Source organism: Vigna umbellata, chromosome 1, assembly GCF_029865625.1.
Source record: "Vigna umbellata cultivar VRB3 chromosome 1, Vumbellata_1.0, whole genome shotgun sequence".
Taxonomy (NCBI): domain Eukaryota; kingdom Viridiplantae; phylum Streptophyta; class Magnoliopsida; order Fabales; family Fabaceae; genus Vigna; species Vigna umbellata.
In genome coordinates this window covers 85,655,542-85,667,793 of record NC_142165.1, presented here as the reverse complement: position 1 = coordinate 85,667,793, position 12,252 = coordinate 85,655,542, and the positions used below count along the sequence as shown (strand labels likewise).

Sequence of the window (12,252 nt, the reverse complement as noted above, 5' to 3'; positions counted from 1 at the left end):
AATTTTGATGTAATATTAATTAAAGTTAAAGATTTTGTTGGTCCCTTAACTTTAAGTGAAAATTAGTAGGATCTTCGAGACTTTAAACTAATTTAGTTTATCTTCTTTAGAACTATGTGGAATTAATTCTTTTAATCAAATTTTGTTAAGTTTACTGAAAGTTTCAAATGCATTTTTAAACTAATGTTGAAGAAAAAATGTATCAAATAGTGTAAACAATTTAAATCTTATCATGACCTATGTTTGAAACGTCAAATAAACTTAACAAAATTTGGTTAAAATGACTAAATCTACACAATTTTAAAGTTGAGGGACTAAACTGAGTCAAAGTTTTGAAAATGGACTAATTATAATTTTTCACTTAAAATTAAAAAACAAAAAACATATTTAACCCTACTAATTACTGCCACTTTTTCATTTGTATTACCATTTCTACTTATAATTTATAATAGTTTATATGCTAGCATAAATGAAAAAGAAATAATAGTAGAGAATATGTTAAAAAATTAACAATGTTGTTTTAAATAAATAAATATAATAATTAATATTTAATATTTGTATCATCCACCCAAGTGGATGGAAAACAAAAAAATAAATATCATATGTGGTAATGGAGAACTCGATTAACCCTTATTGGAAAATTTCCTCCCCGTAAGATTTGTAATCTTTTTGAAAAAAATAAAATAAACATATATATATATATATATATATATATATATATATATATATATATATATATATATATATATATATGTTTCGGTGGATACTTTTGGGGACCGAGAGACTAACCTGCTGACACGTCTGGGCCGCTCGCTCGCTTCCAAACTCCTCCTGTTGGCCGATCGGTGTTGGCGCAAACCGATCGGTCTCCTTCTTGACGAGGGGGATGTACCTGCAAAAGGTACTCCGACGCCCAAGTTAGGCGTGTGATTTGAAGAGCCTCGGCTCTTGGTTGAATATTTAGTGAATGATTATCACTCTTGAGTATTTGAGAGTCATGTAGAGTAAGTGGAATGTACCTGGCTCTTGGCCCTAGCTTTGTATTTATTATTTTCCTCATGGATCTTGAACTAATATAAGCCCAATAAAATATAAACAGAATAAGATATAAACAGATTACCTAAATATCCGGTTGGTTGTTTGTAACCGCTCGGTTAATATTTCATACTATACATTATGCCCCCCAAGTTCGAGTTAAGCGTTTGGCTTTAGCCGTGGTTAACTATAGGACTTATGAGTTTGAGGGAGGGTGTGTTTGTTGTATTGGTGAGCTTCTGCCGCTCTTGTCGGTGGTTGAAGAGAGTTCTTTTTAGAACTTTTTCCATGTAAAGACAGACCGTTGGCGTTTTACCGCTCGACGATCGACACTAACCGAGCTGGATTTACAACTCGTCCTTCAACAGGTACCGAGAGGAGTTTACCTCTCGGTCTTCGACAATAAGCGAGCGGGTTTTACCGCTCGACGATCGACGCTCGACGATCAACGATCGACACTAACCGAGCTGGATTTACAGCTCGTCCTTCAACAGGAACCGAGAGGAGTTTACCTCTCGGTCTTCGACATTAACCGAGAGGGCTTTACCTCTCGACCTTCTACTTTAACCGAGAGGGATTTACCTCTCGACCTTCGACTTTAATCGAGAGGGGTTTACCTCTCGACCTTCGTCTTTACCCGAGAGGGGTTTACCTCTCGACCTTCGACATTAACCGAGAGGGCTTTACCTCTCGACCTTCTACTTTAACCGAGAGGGATTTACCTCTCGACCTTCGACTTTAATCGAGAGGGGTTTACCTCTCGACCTTCGACTTTAACCGAGAGGGGTTTACCTCTCGACCTTCGACATTAACCGAGAGGGATTTACCTCTCGACCTTCCACATTAACCGAGAGGGATTTACCTCTCGACCTTCAACATCAACCGAGAGGGATTTACCTCTCGACCTTCGACTTTAACCGAGAGGGGTTTACCTCTCGACCTTCGACTTTAACCGAGAGGGGTTTACCTCTCGACCTTCGACTTTAACCGAGAGGGATTTACCTCTGCTTTTAGCTAGGAGTGCTTCCTAGTGAACGGAATTTACCGTTCGTCGTTGAGAGGGCTTTACCTCTCTCCCGAGGGGGATTTACCGCTCGGTCTTCGACCTAGGAGTGCTTCCTAGGGAACGGGCTTTACCGTTCGGCTTTGAGAGGGTTTTACCTTTGCTTTGAGCTAGGAGTGCTTCCTAGTGAACGGAATTTACCGTTCATCGTTGAGAGGGCTTTACCTCTCTCCCGAGGGGGATTTACCGCTCGGTCTTCGACCTAGGAGTGCTTCCTAGGGAACGGGCTTTACCGTTCGGCTTGGAGAGGGTTTTACCTCTGCTTTGAGCTAGGAGTGCTTCCTAGTGAACGGAATTTACCGTTCGTCGTTGAGAGGGCTTTACCTCTCTCCCGAGGGGGATTTACCGCTCGGTCTTCGACCTAGGAGTGCTTCCTAGGGAACGGGCTTTACCGTTCGGCTTTGAGAGGGTTTTACCTCTGCTTTGAGCTAGGAGTGCTTCCTAGTGAACGGAATTTACCGTTCATCGTTGAGAGGGCTTTACCTCTCTCCCGAGGGGGATTTACCGCTCGGTCTTCGACCTAGGAGTGCTTCCTAGGGAACGGGCTGTACCGTTCGGCTTTGAGAGGGTTTTATCTCTGTTGGCTGAAATTCTTGATCGACATTGGTAACCGATGATCGAGCGTGAAGTGCTCGGTTTTATTCATTGCACAACGAAAGTTTAATAACAAAAGTCTAAATCAAAAATTTAAAGATGACATTAAATAGAGATTTGGATTGCTATCTTCAGTTTATAACTCCGCGAACCGATCGTTCACGATGACGAGCAGGACTGCGACTATAGTCTCGCCTGCGTTCGTTCTTCCGATACGCTCGTTCGGGACTTCTTCTTGTTTCTTGTATGTAATTACGGAGGTGTCCTGCCCGAATGAGACGTTCTATTTCGTTTTTCAGCGTAATGCATTCTTCTGTGGTATGCCCCCGATTCTGATGGAAATGACAACTCTTCCTTTCATCTGCGTATCTTGGAGATGGCTTCGTTTTGAGTGTGAGAAGTTCAGCGTTTAGAGCTTCTTCAAGAACTTTTGCCCTAGGTGTGTTGAGGGGTGTATAATGATTAAATTTAAATGTTCGGGAAAGCTCCCCGCTTTTACCATTATTGCCGAACGGTCGTTTACCGTCCTTTCTCCCTCCACTTGCCTCAGTTTCTTGCTGTCGCTTTCGTTGTGAGATTCGCATATCCTCCATGCGGATGAATTCCGCTACTCGTTCTTGGAGCTCCTCCATTGTTTTTGGCGGTCGTGCATACAATTTTTCAGCAAAATACCCTGGTTTTAGACAGGAAGGCAAATTGGTGATGATAAAAGATTAACTTACCTCTTTAACTCGTCGTGCGGTTTCCATATACCTTTTCATAAAGGCCTTCAAAGTTTCTTCCTTTTCCTGTTTGGTATTTACCAATTCCGCTGGCGTTACTTCCTGATTACGATTGGAGGCGTATTGCCTTTTAAAAAGGTTTTCCACAGTGGCGAAGCAATCCACTGTGTTTGGGGGAAGAGTGTTATACCACTCTAATGCTTCGTCCTTGAGTGATAAGGAGAAGGCTCTGCACATAACCGGATCACTGTCCGTGTAGAACACCATTGCATTGGTGAAGATTCTGAGATGATTGTCAGGATCCGTCGAGTCATCATACTTATCCAATACAGGAGGGTTCTTTTCTGGCATTGGAGTTTGCATGATGATCGCAGTGAAAGGGATCAGACTGGAGGGCCGATCGGTTCGTAAGGGGGATGGTTCCCTTCTTCCCCGATCGTTCGGGTCAGTATGCCGAGATGGCTGCTGAGTACGACTTCCAGCGTTATCATTGTGTTGGTTGTTGCCCCGATCGGCTGTAGACTCCGAGTGCTGCGCGGACTGTTCGGCACGACCGCGCTCTGCTCTCAACATTGCAATTTCTTCTGCGTGCCTTCGTTGCATCTCTTGTTGTGCGTGCGTTTGTACTTGTATGGTTCTGGCCTGTGCCTGTATTTGCGCCTGCATCTGCGCTATCAAATCTCTGGTGTGTTGTTCTTCCTTCATGCTCCTCGTGGTCACCATTTGGGTTTGCCGCTCGGCCCCACGGTGGGCGCCAAAATGTTTCGGTGGATACTTTTGGGGACCGAGAGACTAACCTGCTGACACGTCTGGGCCGCTCGCTCGCTTCCAAACTCCTCCTGTTGGCCGATCGGTGTTGGCGCAAACCGATCGGTCTCCTTCTTGACGAGGGGGATGTACCTGCAAAAGGTACTCCGACGCCCAAGTTAGGCGTGTGATTTGAAGAGCCTCGGCTCTTGGTTGAATATTTAGTGAATGATTATCACTCTTGAGTATTTGAGAGTCATGTAGAGTAAGTGGAACGTACCTCGCTCTTGGCCCTAGCTTTGTATTTATTATTTTCCTCATGGATCTTGAGCTAATATAAGCCCAATAAAATATAAACAGAATAAGATATAAACAGATTACCTAAATATCCGGTTGGTTGTTTGTAACCGCTCGGTTAATATTTCATACTATACAATAATATATATATATATATATATATATATATATATATATATATATATATATATATATATAATAGTATATGGATAAAGTATCATTAACTGGTAGTAGTTTGTTTCAACACTGGTTTGAGCTTCAATCGTAAAAGGGAGAACAAATAAAAAAAAAGTAGATAAGAATGTTTCTCTAATTTATTTGAATCTTAATATATTTCATAGTTTAAAATTCATTACCAATAGGAAATAAAAAATTATTGAATATTTTAAAATGTAAATATTAAAAAATATTTGTAAGACTTATAAAATAATTTATTCTTTAAGAATAACTTACATCTGATTAAGTACATAAATTTCTATTTTATGTATAGTATTCATTTACTATTACATCATCGTCGTCATTATTATTACAATTATTGTTATTATCATCATTAATTATTATTATTATTATTTACTATTATTTATTATTATTATTACTATTATTATTACATTGCAATTTTTATATATATCTATGCCATTAGCCATCTTTTTCTCACTTGTTGTACAAAAATATTCTACTAATTTATCATGCAAATGCAGTTTCTCTTTAAAGTTAACAACAGAGTTGTCTTAAGTTGCTTGAACAAATTAAATGCATAGATTCTTTGGCTATAATGATCTCATGTCCCTTAAAAAATCAAGTGGATGTTACTACTTTGAAGATAGATTCTTTTCTAAAATTATATCCATACTCAAGTTTTAACCTAAAGCCATTAATTGCCAAACACGGCAAAGTCACTCAAGACTTAAAGCAGGTCATTCTGTAGCTTTTAAAACTACCTTTAAGATTTGCAAGTTTAGCAATGTCACATATCTACTGCACTTGCAAATACTCGGAACACGCTTTACTTATTTTTTTTATATCTAATTAAAGTAATAGTTATTACAATAAAAAAATAAATATCAAAACAAGAATTAATAACAATAACATTTATAAAGAATAGTTAATAACAGACTTTAGCTTTAGTAACTTTCCTTCACACGTTTTACTATTTCAAGTTTTGGTATGGTCTTATCTTGTAACTCTTTTATTCATTAACCAATTTCTTTCTTCATAATCGATCAGAAATTATCGACAATAATTGTTTCTACTTTTATACTTGTTTTAATAATTAAACGTTTTTAACTGTATTTTTTATTATAAAAAAATATAAACAGTAAATAAATTGTACTGAATTAGATCGTACACTCTTCTAATTATGGCATATTGTGAAAAACTTGTTACACACTCCAACGTATGAGTGAATGAAAACATGAAAAGAAAAAGGTACACATAGTATTTGGCTTTAATTATCCTTTAAGATGAGTAGCCTTGATAAGGCAAAGGTGTGACGAAGTAAGAAGAGAAAATGGGTGGTATAATGTTGAATTTGCAGAGGCTATAAAAGAAGGTGTTGAAGAAGAAGCAGTAGCACATGGTGAAAAACAAGTGTGAAGGAAAAAGGAAAAAGCACGCAAAAGGGCAAAAGTATAAAGATAGGAAGCAGATGGGTGACGCAGGAAAGCGCAGCAACTCACTACTCTTTTTCAGGACTCTGATTATTCCTCCCCACCTAAAATAACATCCATAGTACTTATCTTCCCTAAAAGCCCTTCCACTGTTCATACAAAATTCAGATGCTGAAGGGCATAAACGTAAGGGAGCAAGAAACAGTTAATTTGGGAAAAAAGGAACAAAAAACGAACCGTATGAAAATGCAAGACCCACACAAACTATACATCGTTAGAGAACATTGCAGGAAGCAAAAGAGAAAACAGAGAGAAAAAAGTGGAGGATTGTTGAAGAGAGAGAGACTCGTGATTTGAGAACGCCACACACACCCTCCCATCTCCGAAACAAAAGCTTCAAATTTTGGGTTCAAGAAAAGGGGATTTATTTAAAATCTAAAAAGAAAAAGAACTGCACAACAAAACTTGGTTGTGACACGACAGAGAAACAAGAAAGATCATTCGTTTGGGAGTGTTGTTTTGAAGGAAAAAGGTGAAGTTTTTTCATAGATCAGAGGTGATGTCGTGTTCTTCTTCATCCGGGTCTGAAGAGGACGATGAGGGGTTCGACTCCTACCGGAAAGGGGGGTACCACGCCGTCAGAGTCGGCGATCAGTTCGCCGGCGGCAGGTACATAGCGCAGAGGAAGCTGGGTTGGGGCCAGTTTTCCACAGTTTGGCTTGCCTATGATACTTCAACATCTGTATGTTATGTTTGATCCTCGTTCTTTACTTTTTCATTCTTTTTCTTCTGTTCATTTTCTGGTTACTTCCTTCCAAAGGGGTTGTTTCTTTTGAATTATCCGAAGTTTTGCTTTTTGAGATTCATTTGTCTTGTGATTTGTGTTTTGAGGTGAAAAGTTGTTGAACCCCCCTCCCCCTTAATCGTTATGAGCAATTAGTTTTTAGGGGAACTGAGTAGCATCAGGTGACCCATGTAGTCAACTTCAGATACTGAGATACGATTTTGTTGTTGTTATCACAATCAGTTTTGAATCTGCAGGGCGGTTGTTAAATTTTGTGCTTGTTTTGCGTGTTGCGTCAATCGTGTTTGTCTGCTTTGAATTATGTAGGGGTTAAAAGGCTTTTCATTTTTCTGCTTCATTGTGGTCTCGAAAATGTGTTTGTGTGTGTTTGTGGGAGAGAGAGAGAGAGAGAGAGAGAGAGAGAGAGAGAGAGAGAGAGTTTAAATATATAATTTGAGGTTTTTAGTAAAATATTTTTTCTGGTATTTTTCTGTCTCCCAATATTTTTTCTTTGTACTATAGAAACATTGGTTATTCGGCCTAATGTGTGTATTTGTGTTGTCGGTTTCTGTCTTAAGGGTAACATTTCATTGAATGGATCAAATTGGGATATTAATTTTAAGGGTAACGTTTGATTGAATGAATCAAATTGCGATATTTGTGTGTATATATGTTGAAGAATCTTGTTTTCTTCCCCTGTCGGTGCCACTTCTTCTGTTGGTATTTGTATTTTTTAACACGTGTCAGAGATACCTGACGGACCTTTCATGTTTGGGATGACAAACATGGTTAGATGGTCGTCATCGTACAATGTGACCACCTGGAACACTTAGATTTCTCTGTTCGCAGCACCTCTTTGATTTTTTAGGTTCTTACTGATTTGGTAAATGTGTTAAGCTCCTTTTTAACACTAATATCTGGTGTCTTTTGTTTGTGTGTATTAGTTTTGTTGTTTGGGGTGAGCTGCATATAGAAACACTTTTATTCTGGATTTCAGTTCTAATTCAACAAAGCTTAATGCTATGATGGATTTGATCTCTAAGTAACAGTTGATGGGCAAATTACAGTAGCAGTTTGTAACAGTTTTGCATTTTGTTATTCTCGTGTCATGCTTATATTATATCTCAATTTCAACTTTTGACTTGCCCAATCAATGAGTATAACTTCATACTTTATTGTGTAAAGTACACTCCACACTTTAGTGTAATTCAATACTCAAGTTAGAGATTGACTTGTGAGTATATTATAGATACACTCACTAGTTTATCGATCCAGAACTTCTGCTACCATTAAACCACTTCTTTATTGTGATGGGGTCTGGCTAAATGCTTAAATTGAATAGGAACCGATAGAAAAAATAAACAGAAGATGGTAAGATAAACTGAAGCTTACTTCATGTAGCATTATACACTGTTTTGTATATCCAGGAGGGGTGTTTTCACAGTAGCACAATCCCTTTGGCACTTGCTATGAACTAGATCCAAGTATTACCCTTTATTCATCTAAATTTTCATGTATTCGTGTTTAATTAAAAAATCTTCCTCAAAGGTCTGCTTGTGTTCCAACTTCCAACTGATTTTTCTCTCAGCTAGTGTTGAGTTTTTTAATTGTTTTGGTGAAAAAGTGTTTTTTTTTTTAAAATTATTTTCTAATTTTTAATTTGAATTTTCAGGCATATGTTGCTCTTAAGATCCAGAAAAGTGCGGCCCAATTTGTTCAGGCTGCCCTTCATGAAATTGATGTTCTTGCATCCATTTCTGATGGCGTTGATGTTAATTCAAAATGTGTTGTCCAGTTGATTGATCACTTTAAGCACGCAGGTCCTAATGGCCAGCACCTTTGCATGGTGATTGAGTTTCTTGGGGATAGCTTGCTTCGTCTAATAAAGTATAACCGGTACAAAGGTCTTCCATTGAATAAAGTTAGGGAGATTTGCCATTGCATTTTGATTGGTTTGGATTATTTGCATAGAGAACATGGTATTATCCACACTGACCTAAAACCAGAAAATGTTCTTCTGATCTCTACCATTGATCCTGCCAAAGACCCTGTTAAATCTGAAGTCAGTCCAATATTAGAGAGGCCAGAGGGAAGCATAAATGGTGGAGTTACTAGTCTTATTGAGAAAAAATTGAAAAGAAGAGCTAGGAGGGCCGTTGCTAAAATCGCTGGAAGAACAGCTTCAATTGGAGGAATAGAAGATCAAAAGTCTGTGAGAAATCTTGATGGGATTGATGTGAGATGCAAGGTGGTAGATTTTGGAAATGCTTGTTGGGCTGACAAGCAGTTTGCAGAAGAAATTCAGACAAGACAGTACAGAGCTCCTGAAGTAATACTGCAGGCTGGCTATTCCTTCTCTGTTGACATGTGGTCTTTCGCGTGCATTGCTTTTGAGCTTGCCACTGGTGATATGTTATTTACGCCCAAAGTTGGACAAGGTTTTAGTGAGGATGAGGTATGATGATTTTGATGTACCCTTTTATGTTCCTTATCTTTTATGAGTGGATGGCAGTGTTTATGATAATTGTTAAACTATAGACTTTATACCTTATATTTCCTTTCTATTAATGCAAGGAATAACTGTGTGTTGTGTGTATTAATGCAATGAGTTTCTATTGGTAATGGATGAAATTGAGTTTCATGCTTGTACATCACCGATTTCTGATTGTATCGAAACAGTTGTGCTATACTGTTATTGAATCATAGTCACCATTATGAACCCTGCTACATTTTGGTTTTATTTATAAGCATTTTCATAACTATAACTAGTGGTATTGGAATTATTCTTTGATTCATCCAAAAAGTGGAAAATACAAATTCTTTGGTTATTCCAGAACTGGTTAAGGATTTATTAGGTGTGATTGGCTTGACTTACAAAACTGCACAAGTAGAATATCTAAACTATGTGCTATGTTGCTTTCAGGATCACCTTGCCCTGATGATGGAACTCCTTGGAAAGATGCCTCGGAAGGTAGAAATTGTCTCTGTCTATTATTTATTGAAATAGCTACATGAAAAATCTAATCTTGCATGTTACAGGTTGCTACTGCTGGAGCAAAATCCAAGGATTTCTTTGACAGACATGGCGATCTCAAAAGAATTCGAAGACTAAAGTTTTGGCCCCTTAGCAAATTGTTGGTTGATAGATACAAATTTCCGCAGAGTGATGCTCATGAATTTTCAGAGTTTCTTCTACCACTTCTCGATTTCGTCCCAGAGAAGCGACCAACAGCACAGCAGTGTCTGCAACATCCATGGCTCCGGGGCACGGAGTCAAACGAAAAAAAGGAATCCAGTGTGGAGAATGTGGGTGTTGGGATGAGCAATCTCAAAATCAAGGGGGCAAAGTGAAGAAAAATTATTCAACAGTCACCATCCAAGACCCTTCCTTCCCCCATGAATGACTATTGAATGTAATTTGATTTTGGTTTGTGCAAATTTAATAAGATTTATTTTTTTATTGGACTAACTACACAGATGTAAATTAGTAAAGAATTTTGTTTATTCAGAGATATCTGACACAATTTGTGTGTATATTTACAACATGATGATTTCATCTAATGCCAAGTGGTAGTTGCTACTTGTATTCCAACAGTAGGAATAGAATATTTGTTAGAATACTATAATGTTTCAGTGCTGGATTGAAATGGATTAGTGAAACACGAGGCCTTTTAATTTAACTTATTAAACAAATAAATCTAGTGCTCTGACCTAATCAGAAATAGATGAAGTGAACCAGTTCAATGAAACTTCATAATGATTTTGTGTGTCATCAAAAGTATGAATTTGTCATCTCTATCTTTATCTCTATTAGGTCTCAATATTTACAGAGTTGTCAGTGCTAGTATGAACAGAAAAGAAAACTGAATCATGCCACCTATAATCTCCCAAACAATTTCAAATTAAAGATTAAAATATCAACATCAAAGTTTTGAGTTATTGATGTCAAGAATCCGTGTATCTCTGATTTTAAAAGTAATTTCAACTCAACCTTAATTATATATGTATATCAAATAAAGTTTAAGAAAGAGTAAAAGTTATATTAATTTTCATTTTATAAATCATTATCTGACAACCTAATTAAATTAAAAATGCATGGTTCATTATTAGATTTAATAAATAATAAATACTTAATATTACAAGACACTAACACTGTGATCTGGACTTGCCTAAATACAATAATCAAAGATTGATATAATTTTGTCAATATTTACTATTAAATGTGTGATGAGAAAGTTAATCTTGAAAGAATCTAACATTTGTGGCTTCAAGAGTAATACGGCTGACATTTAGAGAAGATTAGCCCTGTATGATTTGACTTTAGATTTAAGAATGTCTGTTTGTACGAAATATAGGGATTTTTCATTTTGTAAAACCATGAGTTGTCGAGTGTATTTCATGGTAAATTTCGTAGGTTACAGTTTTTTTCCGACGGAAAACTACAAATTTCCTACTTTCTTTAGTTGCAATCATCAGCCCCAAATATTCTCGAAGTAGTCATACAAAATAAGTAGGGTATGGTAATTTCTGTTTAGGTTTTGCTATTTTTGGTCAATTTGAACCTAGGGTTTAAAATTCAACTGCTAATAGTATCCGATAGATCTTTTCTGACAGAGCTAGATTCTAACAATACAAAGTTGCACAAGTTGGTTTGAATTATAAACCTCAAAACGCACTAAGATTGGTTTGTGCTTGGAAAGTTTGACCAAAATCAGTTGTTTGACTAAGTTTGAAATATATTAAGTATTTAGCACGTGACAAATGAAATTTCATTAACATCTATGTAGGGATAATAATTCATGACTAATCATGCAAGCCGGCCTGGATGTTCACAAGAAAAAATGTGAGTGCTGGCTGAGTATTTTGGTATGCTATTAGATCCATTTCACATAATCCGCAACTCATGCATATTAATGATGGAATTCACTCGTATAATTCACTTTATATACATTTGTATCTGTTTCAGTTACATTTATCGGGATAGGTCGTCCTTTGTTACTATGTTCCGATCGATCAACTTTTCAAGTAATCTTTTTGATTGGTGGTTGACCTACAGAAGACACTCCGACGCTCAAATCAGATATGTTTCATAAAGAGATTTATTAGGATAAAAGAAGATGATTGTACCTGACATCAGTTGTATTATTTATAGAGTTTGTGACAGTCAAGGATTAGTTATCAGTGCAGTATAACTTTAGAGAATCAAACCCAATAATCAATAATTAATCCTGTATATTTGTAGAGTGTAAGGTAATATGACCTATTAATACCTGATAATTGTCCATGACCATTAACTCCGAGTATATTTCATATAGTACATAGTACAGTGTCAAAATGTGTTTATTAATAAGTATTATATGGATTTCTCATTTATTAATTTTGTAGTTGGGAGAATCTTTCATG

At 36.9% G+C, this 12,252-nt stretch overlaps 1 protein-coding gene across 1 annotated transcript; it reads left to right on the top strand.

Annotated features, from left to right (window-relative positions):
* Positions 1-6,074: 6,074 nt before the first annotated feature.
* Positions 6,075-10,429, top strand: LOC124836479 (uncharacterized). The gene is made up of 4 exons (XM_047311641.2): positions 6,075-6,807; positions 8,522-9,304; positions 9,773-9,820; positions 9,889-10,429. The coding sequence occupies exons 1-4, from the start codon at positions 6,625-6,627 to the stop codon at positions 10,198-10,200; spliced, it is 1,326 nt and encodes a 441-aa protein (XP_047167597.2). The 5' UTR covers positions 6,075-6,624; the 3' UTR covers positions 10,201-10,429.
* Positions 10,430-12,252: the final 1,823 nt, after the last annotated feature.